Source organism: Pezoporus occidentalis, unplaced genomic scaffold (genome assembly GCF_034315485.1).
Source record: "Pezoporus occidentalis ecotype Australia unplaced genomic scaffold, CSIRO_AGI_Poc_V1 ctg193, whole genome shotgun sequence".
Lineage (NCBI taxonomy): Eukaryota > Metazoa > Chordata > Aves > Psittaciformes > Psittacidae > Pezoporus > Pezoporus occidentalis.
The window spans coordinates 524,655-546,278 of record NW_026913782.1 but is presented as its reverse complement, the minus strand read 5'-3'; the positions used below and the strand labels follow the sequence as shown (position 1 = coordinate 546,278).

Below are 21,624 nucleotides of genomic sequence, written 5' to 3'. Positions count from 1 at the left end.
TTTCTGTCTTGACATGTTTATGTCCATAAACATTGAGGTGCTAAGACTTAAAAGGGTGTCTGAAATGTGTAGTGGTATTTTAGATTAGTGGTGGTGCAGTTTACCAAGTTGATCAGTATGTGTTACTTAGCAAGGATATTTGCTACTTAGCAAGGCCAGGGACCCAGGTTATACTCTGAGGTGTATATTTTTCAACAGATTGTCTCACAATAGAGACAAAGGTGCCTCTCTTCATGGCCACAGCTGTCATATCAGTTCATCAAATGAAAAAACACATCATCTGCAGTGAAGGTAGTCATTCATCACTACTTGGAAAGGTTTGGAGAAACTGCTGTATCTTTGCATCAGACTTCATTTTGTAGGCTGACACATGAGGTATTCCTTGAAGACAAGAAGAGGGGAAGTCAGAGAATCACATAATCGTAGAATGGTTTGGGTTGGAAAGGACCTTAAGATCAATCAGCCCCATGGGCAGGGGTGCCTCACATTAGACCATGTCGCCCAAGGCTCTGTCCTACCTGGGGATGTCCATCCCTACTGTCATGGATGGAGCATTTACTATTTCTTTGGGTAGCCTGTTCCAGCACCTCACCACCCTCACAGGGAAGAACTTCTCCCTTAGATCTAACCTGAACTTCCCCTGTTTCAGTTTGAACCCATCACCCATCCTGTTGCTACAGTCCCTGATGAAGAGTCCCTGTACTTGTACCACAAAGATCACTTTTCAGACTTCTGATTTTTGCTACTGAAAGTGACACAGTTTGGTCATCTCAGTCTGTTTTTTATATCTATAGAATTGTGTAAAAATCGTGAAGGTGTTACAGAAAGAGATTTTGTAACAGTTTGATCAAGTGAGTAGTAATAGGTCAGCTGGTCCCAATGGCAGTTGTCTAGGAAATTGCTGAATTGCTTCAATTGTGGTATACAACCTATCAAGTACATTTAAAAGGGCTCCAGGGATCATTCTGAGAGCTGCAGACACCTAACTCTGACTTCTGTAAGGCTGAACTGTTAGGTATGATAATAACAAAAGGGAGGTAAACAGAAAGATAAATATAGCACATTAGGTAAGAGTCAGTATGAGGTATGTGCAGGGAAGTCATATTTCTCCAGTTCTTTCAAGTGAGTCAGTAATGTGTGAAGAATTGCAATCCACTTGGTATACTGGATGTGGATTTTGGAAAGGCATTTGTTAAGGTTTCTCAATAAAACTTCTAAAGCAACTAAGCTGCCATGAGAGAGAGGAAAGTTCTCACAGATTAATAGCAGCTTAAATGATAGGAAATAATAAATAGCTAATGCTACACCATAAATGTAGATTACTGTCATAAGCCTACCAGGATCTTTGCTCTGCAATGCATTCATAATTTGCTTGGAAAAAGAGATGAAGAGTGCTATGGCAAAGATGTTTGATGATACAAAATTATTCAAAACTAAGGCTGGTGGTGAGGAGTTGCGGGCAACTCTTTCTGGATGACAGCTCTTTGTCTGGATCCAGATTGGATGGCAGAATTGTAGATAGCATTCATTAATGAGAGATACTGACTAATATATAGAGAACAAAAATCATCCTAATTGTATAGGCCTTGGGGCTTGCAGAGCGTTGGTCCAAGAAAAATGTCCATGAGGCCAGTAATGAGTAAGGAGGTCCCTGTGGCTGGACAGCCCTTTTCATGGACTACCACCTGGTGTCTGAATGGTCATGAGCTCATCATTTTGGACAAGGTCAGCCTATGGTCATAATAGCCTGTCAGAGGACACAGGCTTTGTAGAGGTCTGGCCTTGCTTGATAGGAAGGAAATAGTGTCTTTTCCTCATCTTAAAGGTGCTTGGGTGTAAAGAAAGTGTGTGCCAGTCCTTGTGCTGCATCAACATGAAAAGGGCTAGTTGGTAGAGGGCTGTGGCATGTTTGTGTCTAGTGCAAGGTATTTTAGACCCTAAAGACACCTGCCTTTACCCACCCTAGTGTATTGAATGGTAGAAGAGAGAGTGTAAAGTCTGGGTCCAGAAAGACCACTGGGCCTGAGGCACATTTCTCTGATCACACATCCAGCTCCTTTGGGAGGGAAATTGGAGCATGTGCATACATCTACTGTCTGGAAAGGTAAAAGGGTACCGGGAAGTATGTTAGCAGCCTCCTGGCAGAAGATGACACCCCACTTCTACAGATCCATACCTAAAGGGAGTTTAAGCAGGGAAGCTAAAATCATGTACCTAGATGAAGACCTAATGGGAAGGCAGGGCATCATTGCTTCCTTTGGTGACAAAAGTCAGACCCAAGACCTTGATTTTCCGTCAAGGTGATAGCTAAGTACTTGGGTCTTCAGAATGGGTTTCTGCCTGGTATCCACTAAGGATCCTTTGAAAGACACAACAAAGAACTGCTCTAGCCTCCTGCATTCCATGCAGGGCCAGCAGCATGGAACCTGCTACCTTGCTCTGGTACCTCTGGTGGGTTCCCTTCCTGTGCATGGGTTGTAATTGCCATGGGGCGTGAGGGATGTTCCTGCAGGGTAAGGGACTTGGGTTATGGGGTGGAAGAGTGCTTTTTGAGAAGGAAAGAGGGAAGAAGGCTGAGTAAGGGGAACAAGGCTCTGCCTCTGCTGTGGCAATTACTGTGTGCCCAACCCACTGATTCATATATAGATAAGGTCAGTGCATTTCCCTATACTGGCTATGGGCTTGGTTTTCATGGTAGCCATTTGAGACAGATAGATAGCCATGTCATGTACCAAGAGCAAAGAGCTTTAGGCCTACGAGGTGAACTCTCAGTTTGACCCGGTAGTCAGCAAAGAGAAACAGTAATACGTCATACAGTTGATCTGTCACAAATCCCATTAGGAAATGAAGAATCACAGTAGTAAGAGCTGCAAATAGTCTGTAGACTGAAGTATGTTCAAGCAAACAAAACATCTGTAGAACAGCTCTGACTAGTAAGTTAATTAAAATGATACATTTGCTGTAATTTATGAGTGAAGCTAGGGTCTAAATTCATTGAGTCCATAAATGATTGGAAATCATTAATTTGCTGTTATTAAATAAGAGGGAGGACGAGAGAGTGCTATGTTCTCAGCAACTGACATGATAATGGGTACTCCTGCAGAAAAGCATAATAAAAAATTGTCTGAGTCACTCATTAGCATCTACCACTGCCCTTTCTGTAAATTAGAAGTCATTAAAACCCACTATAGCCACTCTGGAAATGAAATAGTAATTTTTTTAAGTTACTAAAATGTTTCATTTGACTTTACTGTAGTAGTCTTAGAGGCTGAAACTCTTTATTTTGAGCAGGTTGGAGATCATAAGTACTATCTAAACCTGATCCAGAAAGCCAAATCCTTGTTTTATATTACCCTATTGAGAGGTAAAAGTTAATTCAAATTGTTTCATCGTCAATTCATTACTTGGTTTCACTGCAGAGTGCCAATTCTGCTGGCAGTTCAGTGGTCTTAAAACATGTATCTTAGAATTGTAGAATCCCAGACTGGTTTGGGTTGGAAAGGACCTTAAGATCATCAAGTTCCAACCCCCCTGCCATGGGCAGGGACATCTCACACTAAACCGTGTCACTCAAGGCTCTGTCCAACCTGACCTTAAACACTGCCAGGGATGGAGCATTCACAGCTTCCCTGGGCAACCCATTCCAGTGCTTCACCACCCTTACAGTAAAGAATTTCTTCCTTATCTCCAATCTAAACTTCCCCTGTTTAAGTTTTAACCCGTTATCCCTTGTCCTATCACTACAGTCCCTGATGAAGAGTCCCTCTCCAGCATCCTTGTAGCCCCCTTCAGACACTGGAAGCTGCTCTGAGGTCTCCCCGCAGCTTCTCTTCTCCAGGCTGAACAGCTCCAACTTTCTCAGCCTGTCTCCATACAGGAGGTGCTCCAGCTCCTGATCATCCTCGTGGCCTCCTCTGGACTTGTTCCAACAGTTCCATGTCCTTTGTGTGTTGAGGCCACCAGAACTGCACACAATGCTCCAGGTGAGGTTTTGCAAGAGCAGAGCAGAGGGGCAGGATCACCTCCTTCGACCTGCTGGTCACGCTCCTTTTGATGCAGCCCAGGATACGGTTGCTTTCTGGGATGGGAGTGCACACTGAAGCCGGCTCATGTTCATTTTCTCATCGACCAGCACCCCCAAGCCCTTCTCTGCAGGGCTGCTTTGAATCTCTTCTATGCCCAACCTGTAGCTGTGCTTGGGATTGCTCCGACCCAGGTGTAGGACCTTGCACTTGTAGGCCATCTAAAACTAGAGTGAGAACATCACCTCATTCCTTACAGATTTTCAGGTGTCCACCAGCTGGGTGATCTTTGTGTTGGATTGAATTTAAACCAGCAGTTTAGATGTGAAAGACTCAATATCTCATTAGCAATCCCTTGATCCACCCAGTTCCCCTGGGTGCTGTTTTAGAATGATAATCCCAATCATTTTTCAAATCTTTATGAGCAATCAAGTGCAACTCTTAGAAGATAAGGCTTTTCCTGCTACTTAGTTCTAAAAAACACACCAAAACCCCCAAACCTGCACAGGTGAGGTAGAGGCTTTGATCAGACAAGTATTCTTTTTAAGTCAGATTTAGTCATTTTAGATTTTGTTTCTGCATGTCTGATACTCTGCTAGAAAATGATCCAAATACAATGTTAAAAGAAGGATGAAGAGCTTGAAGATGAACCTCCCAGCCAATTTAGATGGCGTTAAGTGCGTGAAAGAGTGCAATAAATCTCTTCTTTAATGTACAAAATTCTTTTTAACCTGACATAAAGGTAACTTCCAGGTATCTTAACCTATTATAGATAGGTATCGATAGATAACTTCAGATCTCCTTCAAAATTTAGAAATCATCTGGCAAAGCACTGAGTCTTTCTTTGAAAGACTTTAATGTCACTATCTTGCTTATGATAATAGTTTTCCTTAACAGGGTGCCACACTGTTACTTGTTCTCTCTGTTATGTGGTTAAGGCCTTTGTAGGTCTTTGCTGAAAGCTAGATTTGCTGGTGTAAAGAGGAATTGAGTTTATTCCTTTTCCTGGAGCAGTAATGAGATCATCACATCAGCTTTGTGTTGTGACGTGATAAGGGTTGCACTGTGACTCAGTTACCTGGTCCTGGAAGCTTGGCAGCCACAGGGGGGTATTAGGAGCAAAAGGCAATAAATATCTTGTGACAAACATCCAGATGCTCATTCTGCATCTGAAAACATGAAGTTTCAGTTAAAAGAATACAGTGTTAGAGTATATAATGACTTCTCGTTTAACAAGACTCTGCTTTCATTTCCCTAACTGTGTTAATGTTTCAATCATTGACCTAATCAGGTTAAGTGTATGGGCTGCAACATCTAATTTTAAGGCACTCCTTGTTCATGGTCCTTGTGCAACAGCAAATGCAAAACAATGATGTAATTAGCTGCACATCAGCAAAAATGTCTGAGGAGTTTTAACTTGAAACCTTGAGAGAAAACAAACTGCTTTATTAAGTTAACAAGGCTTTATTTTTAGCCTCTGCATATTTATCATGAATATTAAAGTGCAGTAATAGTACTTCATAATTTTTTCCCGTAGTCAAAAAGAAAATGAGAGGCAAAAATATCCAGTTCACGTCCTGATTAGATGATAGCTGGAAGCTGGGTTGTCGGTCACTGCTTTGTACACAGTTTGATCACAGTTGTCTATTCAGCTGAAGCCAAGACTGCAGAACTGGCGGTGCCGTAAGCTGGGTGTAAGCTAGGTGTAAGGTTCACTGCCCCATCTGCGTGGGTGAAGTTCCTCAGATCCCTTGCATTCATTAGGGTTGCCTTTGCTCAGTGGTATCCACTCCTTGAACGCTAAATTCGCCCGTGAGATAAAAGCAACATATAAAATAAGAAGATGTTTGTTCTTCTACGTATAATGTATTTGGAGATAACAAAAGCTACAAAGGATCACTTACTGCCTGGAAGACTTAATCGTATAATTCAAGATTGAAGTTTAACTTGTCTCAGCAAGCATTTAATGGCCCAATAAGCACTGCATCACAAAGGTGCTTCCCATCCAGCCACAGCAGCTGCATGAGTGTTTATGAACATTTTCCCTAGGATTTGCTCTGCACTTAGAAAGAAAAGTCACTTCCTGGATTTTTTTCTCAGTAGACATTGACTCCTATGCTGTTTGTTCAAGATAAGCATCAAAATGAGGATGCAAAGGTCAATCTCTACTGTATTAGAGAGTTACAAAGAGAAACAGCCCATATGTCTTCCAGAGAATGCTCTCCCACTCTCCTATCCAAATTAAGCTGTTTACTTCCTAAGCAAAAAGGACTTCTTTGGGAATTCAGGAGATTTTGTGTTTACAGGGCAGACCCTGCCTGTGTTGCGGACTTCTTCCCTGAAAGTTTCATCTTTTCAGCTTTGCACCTCTTTATCTCCACCTTTTAATGACAAGAGTCTGTGAGCTCATGCTTAAGGCTCTGAAATGCAAAAAGCCCCTTGGACAACATAACTAACTGATGCCATAACTGATCTCAATTTGAATATGTTTTATAAAAATATGGATGCATTAAAATTATAGTGCTAGCCTAGTTCCTCTGTTGATAGCAGTTTCTGGCTTGGAATTTTATCATTTACCCAGCTTTTAAAATAAGGACATCCATCACGGTGCCATCAAGGGAAAGGAGTTGAAGGAGTTGTCTGCTCGGTTGCAAATCAGTACTACCTTGCCTGAGATAACTCAGCTGACTGTATGGGCACCCAGTCTCTTGCAGCATGGAGTAAAATACCTTAAGAGTAAATCACCAACAGTGGTGGTTTAAGCCATTTGAAGCATTGCCATTTAGTGGGTGCATATATACATAGATCTCACAAGCTAGCTAAGTGGTTGGTAATTTCTTAAACTGCTTTAACTCAAGTACTTGTGATGGAATGACTGTTTACTCAATGGCATGATTTTAATTTAGCTGAAATTTGTTTAACTGTGCAATGGAGAAGATAAGCTGTACTGTCTGGGTTAACACTGCCAGACACAGCCTTCTATGTGGAGAGGAGGGACAATGTAAGCGGGTATTCTGCAGCTGCTATATCCATTTCTTGACACTGATACATTCCTCCTTGTCTTGTCCCACTTTGGTGATCACAGTGGGCAGTTGCATCAGCCAAAATTGTCCTTCCCATGCCCATCACCTGCACAGCCAGCGAGTCTACTTCCCCTCACTCCATCTGCCGTGAAGTAGTACGCAGAGTTGCCATGCATTGTCCTTCTTTTTATGCTGTCAGGGGTGTGTTATCAGCTATTTGAGTTCATCCTTAAAGAAAATGAGCCTTCCCCGACTTCTTGTATTAGCAATAGAGCAGTACATTGCCATTCATGTCACTGGTTAGTGACATCATTTTGGACTCTGGGTCTTTGTATCTTTTATTGCTGATAGAAGACTGCCACGTTGAAGAGCTTGATCCTTTTTGCTCCCTAGCATAATAAGAGCACTTCTTGTAAGTGTTGGAAATGGCAGCTGATAAGAAAAGATGAAAACGACTGTACAGCACTGTACTGAGAGAAAAAGGTGATTTATCTTCTCTTTGCAAGGTTCTGTTGTAAATCATTTAACCTTGTCTTAGAGCTCCTTTGTTTTTGCAGTTGCAGCAAAGAAACTCTGCAGGGTTTATTATATTCATCTGCATTTTGAATCTTATTGTAAAGAACAGTAAAATGGTATGATGTCAGGGACAGCTGCAGGAATTTCTCTTATACACAGGCTGCCAGAAGCTGAAACTCAATGAATCCATAAAAGCATAGGAAAACTACTCAGGAACCTGTTCCTGCCAGTCACTGATGGGACTGTGATAGTCAGCCAAGTGTGGGTGTATGTGAGTGGAGGTAGGGAGAGGAAAATTGCAATGAAATCATCAAATCACTGGTTTAGTGTCACTAAACCAGCAGGGCTCTGAAGAGTCAAGCAGGTGGAGTCCAAACACAGCTTAATGAAATGTGGCAAGTGTTGGCAAAACCCAAAACGTGAATGTACTGACAACCTGTGGTTATCTCCAGTGTGAGGGGGAATGACCTCTGAAGTAACTGTGAACACTTACTCACCACGTGGCCTATTGAACTATTCATTCTACATTAAATCTCACTATCTTTCTTTGGGGTAAATAGTGTAAATGTGGAAGTATATGTGCAGTGTATGTGTTAAGGGCAGATTTGGGCTGACATTTTGGTTGATGGTTGTTTTCACAACTGACATTATTCAGTCAATCTGCAATAACTACTCTGTAATGACACTGACAAGGGGTCTCATCCAATATGGGACCTGCTTTTAATGTCGGAGAGCAGCAAGAATGGAAAGGTTTCATTCCAGTGACTGGCACTCTACAGGTTCACATTGCAGGGGGCCATTACTGATCCCCTTGTTTGGAATGTGTTTGCTTTCCGAGTCCCTCTACAACAGTTATCACTGTGCTGGTATTTGGGTACTGGGAGCCCAGTGTGGTTATGAATAGATACAGGAGCTGTCTGGAATGCAATACTGCCATGGTAAACAATAAGAAATAGGCTCTCTTTCACATGGACAGATGTTTTGCTTGGGGTTGTACAGTGAAACCAGCAGTTCTGAAACCTGCAACCTGTTTATTCAATTCATAATTCAGGGCCAGTGTAATTCCCAGTGACTATCACGGGTGTTTTTGTTATGGAGTCCTAATTCATTGTTTTTGTGGGCACAAAAGGATTGCCATACTCATTTGGTGTTTCAGTGCACTGTAATTTTACATCATGCAATACTGTTGAGATTGCCTAGCTGTGTCATCCGTTGGGCTCATCACTATTACTTCCTTTTGACCTCCTCGCTGTAATTGCACATGGATGACTTAGTAGCTGTCGTAAAGATGCTTAAATGCAACTGGGCTTGTTAACAAAAGAATGAATAGTCCAAAATGATTCTCTCTGAGGTCAGAGAGGACCAACTCCATAGCTGTTTGCTCTCTTCCAGGCAGGCAAAGCCATCTGTCACATGACAATAAGCAAGAATCGATTCCAGGAGTCCATTTGTTTTTATGACAGTTTTTACAATTTTATGGAAATGGAACCATTTCATAAAGCATAATTTTCCTCAGAAATGGGTGGTTTATAGACTTATATCCCTGTTCACTCGTTTACATTCCTAGTTGCTTTCTGCATAAAGCGTAAGTACAACCATGCCTATTTTACCTCTGCTAAAAGATCTTCAAGCTTTTTAATCTTCCTTTCACTATATGAAGTATATTTTGTATAGTCTTTAGTCTATACATGTTTGGTACTTAAAGAAAACCTCAAGGGTTCTGTGTCCAAGCTTTATGTGCCTACCACTCCCTGTCAGTGTTTGAGGCCACGTTGGACAGGGCTTGGAGCAACCTGCTCTAGTGTGAGGTGTCCCTGCCTGTGGCAGGGGCTGGAACTGGATGATCTTAGGGTGCTTTCCAAGCCAAACCATTCTAGGATACTAAGATTCTACGGAAGCCAAGTCTATAGGACTTACAAAAGAATTAACATTTAATCCATTAATGTGTAGCTCAAAATAATAGTTTATCATGATTTTCTAACAGGATCTTGCTACTATTTTTATTCTAAGTGTATTTTTCGTGATCTGTTTTAGTTTTTGACTCCTTATATTCCTGCTTTTCTTGGGGTAGTAAATCTAACACATTAAGTCAAGTTGTAGAGAGTTCTAGTTGTTGGAGTCTTGTGTTCAAACCCACCTTATGGCCAGTGTAAGCGTGAGTTTTCCAATTTTGTTCCATTCTCCAGGAAAGTTAAGGTTCTGCTTGGCAGAAACCAGGGATTTTGCATGCTAGATCTGACTTGAATTGCAGCAGATCTGTAGAAGGATAATTTTGACAGCATCTGTTCACATCAGCCTGGGTAGGTTGGTCACATCACTCTACCTTTGCAAGGCACGGTAGCCTTTTGCCTTTCTGAGGAGCATTTTAAAGCAGGAAAAGGGACATTGTCAAGTCGAGGCAATCATTTTTTAGAGGCTGGAAGCATTAAAACTCAAGTTTTTCTTGGCACTTCCTAGGGGCTTGGCCACTTCATCCGAGCATCGGAGGCATGGCTGTTCAAGGCTTTGTGCCCTTACATTTAAAACCATTTACAAAAATGGTAATAGCTTGGTTGCTTGCACACTTCTCCTGCATGGTAATCACCATTTGAAGGTCAGCACTTTCCAACATGTTCTGGGTGTCACTGGTTTCCGAATAGCGTGAAGATGAGTTAGCTGCAGTAATGATTCTGACTCTTGCAAGTGTATTAATACTCGAGTTTATTTGAACTGCCATAGCACGAAATCTGTCAGTGAAATATCTACGTTGAGCTGTATGAGATGAACACGAAAATGTCCATGAGCAGAAGGCAATCCCTAACCCATGGAGCATACTGATGGAGGTCACATATAACTCCATCCACATATAATCTTTGCCGTCAGCCTATTTTGTGAGGTTTACAGGGGATGACAGCTACTGAAATTCAGGGATCTTATGCACAAATTGAATTATTAGGCCAGAAAATGACAGCCGCCCTGGAAAAGGGTGATAGGAATCAACATTTAAGAGGGATTAGTAGTTACTTGTCAGAAGCTATTTTAGGAGAAAAGCTGATAGACTCTGAAGGACATTTGAATATGAGAGATCCCTGGAATGATGAACTTGAGGGGAGATCTAGATATGCAGAGGATCTGTGCTTTGTTTTAATGTGTGTTCCTAGCTGCCTCTATAGTATCTCCTAAAGGAACATGAACGTAGGATCTGAGCCTAAACTGGACCTGCTGCGGTGATAAAAATCATTCCAGTGTATTTCCCTATTCCTTTGGTAATGGGGAAAGCTGTAAGAGACCATCAGGGTGAGGTGTATCTGGGATCTCCTCGCATCCAGCAAGGTGAGCTGCAGGAAGAGGGATCTGAGGGGCTTGCAGGGTTTGCATAAGCTCAGTGTGTGGCCTTGTTTTGCTAAAGCTGCTGTTTGAGGCCAGCTGGAATCATTGTTTGGGCAGAGCAAAACCAGTCTGAAGTGGTACCTCAGGGAGTCGTTGGCATGCAGATGACAGATGAACCTGTGTTTGCAGATGAGATCACCAGCAACAGGGTGACAAGTGTTTGTTTTTGATGCCATATTGATGCTGGGCTTGCTTATGGGCACGTATAACTGCAGCACTATGTGGAAGTCTCCTTTTGAGACATCTTCTGCCAGACAGCACTGCTTGCTAATGAAGCTGTTGTGGACACCTGGGTCTAGTGGATGTGTCGAAGTTGCCCTCTTCAGTTCTGTTAAGTCAAATATTTTAACCTCACCGGTTACAGAGGATGGAAACTGCACTATTTTGTGGGTTATAAAGACATCTTGTATCTCTGAAAGTGAGCTGAGAACACTGCTTGTAACAGAAACCAAAGCAAAAGAAGTCAAACGAGACAGAGAGCAGTGTTCAATAATTACCCCAGGGTTTTATGAATCTCCTCTTATGCTTAGACAATGCTCCTGCGAGTTGGTAATGTTACAGTTTCCAACAAGCATGGAGCATGCCTTTGTGTGCATTGTGTATAAGCTGAAGGGCAGAGAATGGCCTCAAAGTGGAAGGTGTCAAGAAACATCCAAAATCAATTAACCATCGTACAGCGTGTGGGAGACATTCCTTGTGTCTCTGTGAGTAGTCCTTGAGGCAGCGTGGCTTTCAGACTGCCGGGAAACTGGTATGATTCCAAGTTACCAGTGGAGATGGCTTTGAACCTGGGATAAACCTGCACACACATACAAATGGGAAGACAAAACCTGTCGAGTGAAAGCTTGGCCTTATCACAGTCAAAAGGAGTTTGCTGCTGACTTCAGCGCAACAAGAATCCTATCCATAAAGGGGGGATAAAAACTCCAAACTCAGAGCTAAGCTGTCTGATGCAGGGGGGTTTCTGTCACAGATACCTGCTTGTTTTCACATGTATTTGCAGGATCTGGAGGCCACAAAGTCTTTGTAATGGTGTGTCGGCAATCCCTGGCTGCAATGTGCTTGCCAAAGCACACCTGGAACACACTCATGCTTTTGTAACTTTCCTTTCTTGTTTTTATGGTCCAGCAGCATTGCTCAGGCCTGTTCCAGTGAGTTGGCAGTTAGTAACGTAAATAGAACTTGTCTGACTTGATTTGTTCTTCCCACACACACGGTCTGTGTCTGGCTCACTCCAGCTCAAGCATTTGTAAAGAGGAGCAAGGAAGCATGCCGTGATGGAGGGGGGGGGATGCCAGGAAGGTTTTTACCCTTTTAGAATGAGCTCTTCTACACTCTGGAGAGCAAAACCAACTTGTGGCCATGGTAGGGAGTGCGCGGTGTCTTTGGGAGCACAAATCTCAAGGTGTTCCTCTGCTTGACTTGCACTGCCTGGCAAGAGCTGCCGTTCATTCTCATTAAACAGCGTGCAAATGGGTTGCACCTGAGTGCTGTGAAGGGTCCAGTCGCACGTACCTACCCGAGGACATGAAGCAAATACCCTGCTGAGTCCCTGTGCCATGATGTTATTCACCCCCTACATGAGAACCATCCAGACTTCCCAGCCTTTCCCCTTCCAGTGGAAACCGTGCCACAGCAGCAAACTGTGACCTTCACTCACCTGGAAAAGGGCAGAAGGCTACAGGAGAGCACAGGGGAACTGAGGAAAGGTTGGAGTTGTGGTGTCTGCACCAGTTTTCATTTGCTGCGTTAGCAGGCTGAGCTCCAGAGGGGAAAGGGAATCTGGAGAACTTCATGCTCAGCGTGCAGGTTTCCATGCCCTTTGGTAGCTGCACACTCCCCATGCACTGTGCAGGGATCTCGGGCTCTTCTTAGGATTCCTCTTTGGGGGTTGACGCCTTAAACATAATCATTACCGCTCTAATATTCTACTCTGCAGCTACTTTAGAGGCTCCAAATGCTTTAGTGGGTCTGGCCCTTCATTACACAAAGGTAAAGCTACGTGACTCTGTAAGAGTAAGTAAGTGTGCAGGCCTACAGAAGTGATGGATCCATTTGATCCATCATGGGAAGTGGTGCATCCATTTCTTATACCTCCTCTAGGCACTGCCAGCTTAATGTATGTGCTTGGAGAGGGATTTCTAATGAAGGGAATCTTTATATTTAGTAAGTTCAGACATGATCAGTGGATCTGTTTGGTTTTTTATTCACACGAGTGCTCACTTGCATGGGTGCCCGTTTGCTGTATGTTGGTTATTGCTCCTCCGTTAAGAGGGAATGGCGGCATATTTCTGGCCATGTCTTCATGAGTTGTGAATGACAAGCCAAGGGACGTGTTTGATTTGATTGCTGCGGTGATTGTGAACAGCTCAGCGCGGACAGCCTGAGAGGAAAAGTACCATTAAATGCCCTGGGATAAGCATAAGATGGGCCACAACACAGAAGGTTTTCTCCTCCAGCCCGTTGTGCTTCGCTTCCGAAGTTACCATCCCATTGACTTCTTTGCTGGGCTGTCACATCAGCTATAGCTGATGTTTTTGACACCACCATCTTCTGTGACATTTGTTCCTTAAAGCTGGGAGTAAGGTCACACCGAGCAGCTGTGAACAGCCACCAACTTGCAGTCACCACCACCCCAGACAGCATTTGAAAGAGGAGCTTTGGGTGGGGATGAAAGATGCTGTGTCCTATGCTGGCAGTGCCTTTGGCCAGGCAAAGATGGAAGCAGGAATGAGAAGCCTGAGATGCACATTTAAAACTGTGGGGACAGCACTCACAATGAATTGAAATAATGTGTAGAGGGCAATTCTTCTAATTCTGTGGGGTTTTATCATCCTGAACACTCATGTCCTACACAGGAAAAAGTGTCTCTCTGATTGGTTTTACTGTAGTTTTAGCTGAAGATACAATTCCCATTCACAGAGAAGCCTCTAACTAGGGATAAGTGGTACTTTATTCACAGCATCTTTCGATATGTAAGTGATGCTAAGGTTGGGCCTACAAGTATCTGGTGGTTCTGATAAAGCAGCCCATGGCAGGTCCCGTGTCACCCATATGGATGCTCTCAGCCAGCTGGTAAAGTTGGGTGAGAACGTGAGCTAACTAATCCTACAAAGGTAATTGGCTTAAGTGTATTCCATATTGAGGAAAACGTAAAGAAGCATCACTTCATGAGGTAAAAATGTGTGTGCTTAGGGAAGAGAAAAAGCCGTTGTGTGAGAAAGAGCGTTTATGAAAGGCCTTGACTGTGTGCACAGGCCCAATGATCATAGATTCATAGAACGAACCAGGTTGGAAAAGCCCTTTCAGCTCACCCAGTCCAAACATCCCCCAGCACTCCAAGGCCACCACTAACCCATGGCACTGAGGCCTCTTCTCCACGCTGTGTGAACACTTGCAGGGACGGTGACTGCAGCCCTGCCCTGGGCAGCCTGTTGGCTTGAGGAAAGCATCTGTTGAGCATGGATATGGCCAACACCTGCAGCAGTTCTTTATTTGAGAAGATGGCACTTGCAGATGAAGGTGAACGTGCTTCGGGGCCTCTCTTCACTCACTTCACTTGTTTCAAGTACAAAGCTGCTTATTTTTACTCAGTCGCTGTTGTGCCTCACTTCCCAGTTTATTTCACAGACATCAAGCTTACAGGTTACTGGAAACCTCAGCAAAGCAGGAGTCTCATTCTCTTCAAAATGGTGAGAGAGTAGTTTACTGCTTAGGTCATTTAACTCAGTCATGAGTTATGACTTAACCAGCGAAAGCAGTTCAGCGTTATGAAACCAGCCTTAAGAAAAGTCATTTGCCCTCAAGTTTCCGTGCTTTCTTGAACCTTGAATTGCAAAAATCACCTCTTTGACCAAGGATCCAAACCTCCTTAGTTTGTTAGTGAAGGGGATCTTCCAGAGAATGTTTTACATTGTGTGTTTTCTTGCCCTCGCCTTTAGCAACCTGAAATACCCTAAATGTCAGGGAATACTGATCTTCACCTATCCATTACAGTGCTCCTTAGGGCTCATCCTTGAACTAGAACTGAAGAGGGGAAAGCTGCTGAATGGCTCTTGGCTTAATAAAGAAAAGTCCTGTTGAAATTCTTGTTACATTGCAGTGAGCGTACAACTAAACTGAGATGTAATTACATGTTTAATTAAAGGAATAGCTATTGATTATGTCATTGAATATGTGTTGTAGCCAGCCCTAACGTACAGCAGTGTTATAGGCGATCGTTAAACCGGTTGTTGAAATTCCAAGTGAAGGAGAACTAGAACTGGTGTGGATGGAAGGGTAGAAGGAGATAACAAAGTAAGTGAACAGGGATTTCGGCAGTATTTCTCCACCAACACCCCTCAGCTCATGGGAAGCTGTTAGTTGATGCTGTCAAGAAAATGCATCCTAAATTTGACTTAAAGAGCCTGCTCATGGTGTTAAAGGCCCCATCCTTCCCCTCCTTGTGGTACCACTTCTACTTCTGAAAGGATCTTATTGGAGCATTTTATTAGCCAGTGGAGTCACCCCTATTGGACAGGTATCGCAGAAGCCCATTGCTTGTGACTGAAAGCTGCTCTGGACAGTGAAACACAACAGGGAGATGGGGTAGATGATCTCATGGGTCCTTCTGCTTCTGTCTGTTACCATTTCTGTGCATATAAAGCCATTTAATCCACTCAAATGCTTTGTACTCACACAAATGCATTCATAATAATGGCACGAGGCATGCTACAACTCGGCTGTAGGCAGACCCTGTGACTCAGGTGGACTGAGCTGCTGTTTGAAATAGAGCACTGTAGAATTAAAAGCTTTTTCTTGCTACCAAGTTCTATAGTTGAGCCTGTTTTGAATGTTCCATCCCTGTATGATACACAGGGACTGAGCTGTTAAAGCACTGTGAGGGTGGTACAGGTGTCAGCACCCACGAGTTAGGATGCACTGGAATTAAAGATAGCTGTAACCTGTATCTGACCTTGCACTTTCATGGAGCACGATCCAGCCCTAGTGACCTTCCTCCCCTGTCACCTCTGGCTCTTTTAAAGTGGAGGAGAAACAAGAGACAGGAATGTGGTGAGTGCAAAGAGCGTGGCAGCCACTGGTGAGCTGCAGAAGTTATGGGGAAGTGTGTGGTAGAGGCTTGAGCCCTCTTTAGGAATAGAGTGCAATGTCCTGTGGTGAAAGCACTTTCCCCCCTCCATTGCAGCTGTGTTGCTGCTGTTACCTGTGGTGGTGTTCTCCCATTCAGAACCCAGATTACAAAACATCTTCGGTGCCTTCCCCAGTGCAGAGAGCAGATTCCTGAGACATAAAGTGGAAGGGTCAGATGTGAACCTCGAAAGAGGAAAATGGTTTCATGATGAGTGATGGTAAATCAGGATTTAGCAGTGTTTTGTACTCAGGTGATGGCATCGCTGGGTTTTTCCAGCACACAGGGTGCATTGTAGTTTACTTCAGACAGCTCCCAGTTCCCTGTTACTGCTTAACTACAGGATGTTGTGATTATAGATGCAGTGACACCGCTGCAGAACCGCTGCTGATAAATCACGGGGGGATGGCAGCTGTAAATGCAGCTTCTCTTGTGATTTAAGAGGGAGATGTGAAGGCGTATCGCCCAGATGCCTGATCAATGGTAAACAGGGCCAGCCACAGCATGCTGAAGCTTAAAAGTCCTTGCCAGATTTGGGGATTAGAAGGTGTCGTTTCAAGCATTAACTCCTCCAGTATCAGAACAATCAGCTGCTCTGGTCCTCCTCTTTTCCTTTCTCTGCAGCCAAGATTTCTTTACCTTTGCAAGCAGGACCTGACACGCAAACCCTTTCCCCAGTGAGTTTTGGAGGTACAAGAGCTTCTTCAGCAAACTGCCGAGTATTCAGTGTCCATTTGTGCCACAGTGCCCTGCATCTTCACATCGTGTCCCCCTTACCCTTCCCATTCACCTGCTTAGTGACTGCTCAGGAAATGCACTTGGAGCTGTGTAGTTACACTGCTTAAGGCTGGAGAAACAATCAGTCCTTGCAGATTATTGTGATGGAACACGCCAGCAGCAGAATCAGCTATAGTAAGGCTTCACTTGACACCAGAGGGAAGTTGCTTTGGTCATTCCGTGCCCTGCTCTGTAGGCGACAGTCCTGTGCAGGTAACAGACCTAATGAGCGATGAGGGGCAGGGATTGTAACCTGGCTTCTTTCGGAGAAGCCCCACACGTCTGGATCTGAAAGCTGAACAAGCTTGGTGAGGTTTTCCCTGAAAAGAGACATGAAAATGAATGTTGTAACCTCCCCCCCCAAGATCTCCCTGGAATTCAGGCTAAATGGGGCTTGTATTTGTGTTGGTGCGAGAGATGAAATGAGGACTGGCAGACTGTGATGTGTGAATTTGCACACGTACAGGGACTCCGAGCAAGAGTGAGTCTTGTTAATGAAGCCAAGGTATTTTTGATGGTCTGTGCCTACAAGTCAGTCCTGCTCAGTAAAAGGGACTTTCTCTTGGGTCTCTTTAATGTCACATTCCATTTGCAACTGTACTAAATGCTGCAACTCGCTTCCCTCTCCCCTACCCCACAGAAAAAATGACAGAGAGGAATTTCTCCTGAGCCTTTGATAACGCTTCTTTCTTTTCGTTCCAGATAACTTCAAACGAGAAGCGCTCAGAGAGCCTGAAGAATGATGGTGATGCTCTTCTCCAGACCCTGGAGAGCCTGGCCCACACTGCCAGGTGAGGCCCCTCAGGCTGCTAGGAATTTCCAGGGCTGAGAGTGCTCGCCTCCTGCTTTGTCTGCAATGGTCTTCACCTGTAATCAATCGCCTTCTGAGCTGCTCAGGTTCCTGTCTCTGGCCATGGTTAACCTTGTTTCTTGAATATACAATCTTATTCCAAACACTTGGTCTCTGTGACCGGACACTGGGCAGTGATGGAGTGGGCTACAAGCACAGTGTGACGTTTGTGCCCTGTTTTAAAGTGATTGTGTTTGGTGCTGATTACTTTCAAATGTGCAGCACAGGAACAAAACTGCTTGTGTTCAAGAATACCTGTGGCTGAGGGGAGGGCAAGAACAGAGGTGCTAGTCCCAGCAAGCCGGCCGAACCTCAGCTCATCTCTCACAGACCTTCCCTCATCCAATCCCCCTTGGACATGTGGATGAATGGATTTTACTGTTCTCTGCCCCTCAAAACAAGTATTAAGACTCCTGCTGCGGGCTGTTAGGCTGCAGGCCCTCAGTGCCATGGGTTAGTGGTGGCCTTGGCAGTGCTGGGGCAGTGGTTGGATTGGATGAGCTTAAAGGTCCTTTCCAAGCTGGTTGATTCCATGATTCTATTTTACTCCTGGTTGAGCTAAAATTCCCCAATAAATTGTAGTTTATGGATCAGGTTTGGGAACACTAAGATCATCTTTTCAGTGCTCTTTGTGCTCCCAAGGGCAGGCTTTATATGGGTCAGTTGTGTGGGAAAATTGGCTCCTCCACATTATGTCAGGGTGTACCCTGTATGGGAAGGGAGCAGGGATGAGGGGAGATGTGGGAAGGAGATGTTGGGATGCGGGGAGTGTAAGCAGATGCACACCGAGGACTGACCGAACCTATTGGGAACAGTCCGCATCCCTCTCGCATGCTCAGCTGCTGACTCATGGGGTTCGTGTGACACAGGAAATTATCTGAGTGAAAAACGTCAGCTCTCCCCAAGGGAGGCCCAGGCAACACCAGTGAAGGTGACAGTGAGGAAGCACAGGGGGTTCTCCTTTAGGGTTTCACTGGTTTTTAGCATTTCTCTGGCTCTGCTTTCCTGGCTTCTCCTCATTGTCTGTTGCCTATAGAGAAACAGGAAACCACATACTGCAGAACCCCAAATAAAGAGCACTCTTATTTGAGACAGGATGCCCAGTAGACCGAATTCTAGCTGATGCCAATGACAACTGATACTCTTCATCAGGGACTGTAGCGATAGGACAAGGGGTGATGGGTTCAAACTGAAACAGGGGAAGTTCAGGTTAGATCTAAGGCAGAAGTTCTTCCCTGTGAGGGTGCTGAGGCGCTGGCACAGGGTGCCCAGAGAAGCTGTGGCTGCCCCATCCCTGGCAGTGTTCAAGGCCAGGTTGGACACAGGGGCTTGGAACTGGATGAGCTTTAAGGTCCTTTCCAAAACAAACCAGTCTGGGATTCCAGGATCCTATTGTACATGAGGGTAAGCCAAGTTCCTCGGCTGTGCCCAGCTCCCACGCTGCAGCAGCAGCAGGGGAGCCCCCAGGAGCTCAGAGATTTATTTTCCCCTCCTCCCCTTCTTTAGGGAGCACATGTCCCTGCCCCTTTGCCTCCAGAGGAAACAGAGGGATTCAGCCTGGATCTTGGGGCTGTAATGGACTCAGGTGTGGACAAACTGGCAACAGGCAGATGGAAGGCGGCTGGGATTAGCAAACTTTATCAGGTTTAGCTGTTGTTTAGGGAGGCTATGGATATTCTGCCATCTTCCCTGGAGTATTCCTTGTGACCTAATAAACTTGGTCTCCTCACTTGTGCTTTGAACTCGGTTAAGAAGCCTCTCTGTATCCCATGCAGAACTGGAAGTGTTTTAGAGATCCTGGATCTAAGCTGTGCTCCCAAGGCTCAGACATCCTATCACTGGGGTGAAGTGGTTGAGGAGCCTTTGTGCTCACTCCATCAGGCAGGTTTCTTACGCCTCACTCTGCCTGCATGGCAGGAGGAGGACGCCAGCCAAGCGGTCAGGAGCCAGCAGAGGGGCACTGCTGGGGCTGTGAGCTGCTGTGGGTGCTCTCCTGCTGCCGGTCTCTGTCGTGATAACACCCTCTCATGAGAGCAGGCAGTTCTACGAGTGACACACAACCAGCCTGTTCTGCTTCAGCAGCTACGTGGAACCGAAGCCACACTGTGAAACGTGGGATCGTAGCCATTTATTGCTCAGCGAAGGCAGTTGCCAGGGTGAATTTGTTTCAGATAACCACGTTTCCTGGTCTAAATTGCTGCTCATTAAGAGCAGCTTACACAGCGTGGAGTGAGCATTTGGACTTCCTGGCTAGCTCTGCATTCCCCAAAGCATGGAGTGTCCGTAGGTACTTGTCATTAGCAGCAACCAAGGAAGTTGCAGGTTGATCTGATAGCGGCCTTTCTAAGCTAAAGGTGAAGGATGGTAGCCTAGAGACTTGTTCCTGTGGACCAGCAGTAATGTGTGAGAGCCTCTGTTCCAATGCCAGAAAAAACATGTGTTTCCAGACAGGAAAATGAGGTGAAATACGTATAATAATGAAAACTTTGGTGAGGAAGCAAAGGGCCCCACCAGTCAGTCTGAGACCTGCAGAGCTGGAGGGGATGGGGGGGGAGTAGTTGCTGGATGTGTGTGTGAAAACACATCTTTGTTTCTGTCCAGCTGGAAGCGTCTGTGTGCACATTCATGGGGTCACAATAAACGATGTTGGCTTTGTACAGAGCAATCGGGTGAGGTAGCAGTCACTGTGCCTTTGAGCTGAAATTCATCTTCACACCACATTTGCCACAGGGCAGGCTCCATGGTTGGGAGGTAGTGCAGGGTACAGAGAACAGTTGATGGTCAGTAGGAATTGTCCAGGGTAAAGGCAAATGTGGGATTTGAACAAGGTTCCCCCCCCAGAGATGTCTAACTGGTGTTAATGGTTTTAATTCCCAGCTCTCACGCTGATGTTGCTGTGGCTTCCTTGGCATTTGAAATTCTGAGGATGGTGGGACATGAGAGCATCAAGACTACCAAGTAACCCGGCTGTGCCTGAGACACACAAGTTGTGTGTGATGCTGAGCACCAGTGCTGCAGGAACACCCCCAACTAACACAGCAAGCTCAGGTGTGGCTGTGTGCAGGCACATGTGTGAGTTTGGGAGGTTTCAGGGGGGTTGGTTGGTCTTTAAACCCCTGTATGGATGAATTCTTGGTTCCTGCTTTACTTTGTTGGCATTACATGATGTAGCGCAGGTATTTGACAGCCAGTTTGAAGTGTTAATTAAATATGCAGTTTCACAATACAGACATGAAGCGTTTCACTGTTTTAAGCTGCTGTTGGAAATGTTCCTTGTATCTTGTGGACCAAGTGACTGCCTCGGCTGTCATCTCAAGGGGTCACTGCATGCACAGAGGATGTGCGCATGGGTTATGTATGTGGTGTGATTTTGATCAGTTTTTTACCCCGTAGCATGGGGTTTTACTGGGAGACTCGTCCCCCCTCTGCTGCCTGGCACTACACAGCTTAAGCTGCACTGGTGGAATGGTATCCTCAGCTCCTGATTGGAGCTCTGGCTTGGAAATAGGTGAGGACGAGCCTGACAGCAAAAGCTGGCACTCTGGAAGGTCCTTGAGAGAGAGCAGTTCCAGTGCTAAGAACGTACCCTGAACAAGCAGAGCATGGCTAAAACTGGTACTACCATCCCCTTCTTCCTTAACATTCCACTTTCCAAGCAGCACCTCCCTGTTCCTGCCACACCTCCCCAACACAGATGCCTTACAGAGCATTGCTTCTACAATCCTGCTCTTGGACAGCCAGTTCTGTGGAGTACACGGAGGTGAGCAGCCCTAGGTAAGCAACTGATTTTGCAGTGTCTGGTTGACAGGAATTGTTCTTACCTGGGATTAGAGCTGGAGTTACTAGAAATTGGGAAAGTAAATGGTGCCTATTACTTGGTGAAGTGTTTTACAGTAATGGTTGTCCAGTGTGAGTGTGGCCAAGAGAAACCAAGCTAAC

At 44.9% G+C, this 21,624-nt stretch overlaps 1 protein-coding gene across 6 annotated transcripts in view; it reads left to right on the top strand.

Moving 5' to 3' along the window:
• ULK4 (unc-51 like kinase 4) overlaps positions 1-20,706 on the top strand; it is a 198,949-nt gene extending 178,243 nt beyond the window's left edge. For all 6 annotated transcript variants that reach the window (XM_062617176.1, XM_062617178.1, XM_062617175.1 and 3 more), the window contains 2 exons: positions 17,538-17,626; positions 20,563-20,706. In XM_062617176.1, the coding sequence (XP_062473160.1) occupies positions 17,538-17,626; positions 20,563-20,647 (174 nt within the window). In that variant the 3' untranslated portion in view covers positions 20,648-20,706. The remainder of the gene's footprint in view (positions 1-17,537; positions 17,627-20,562) is intronic.
• Positions 20,707-21,624: the final 918 nt, after the last annotated feature.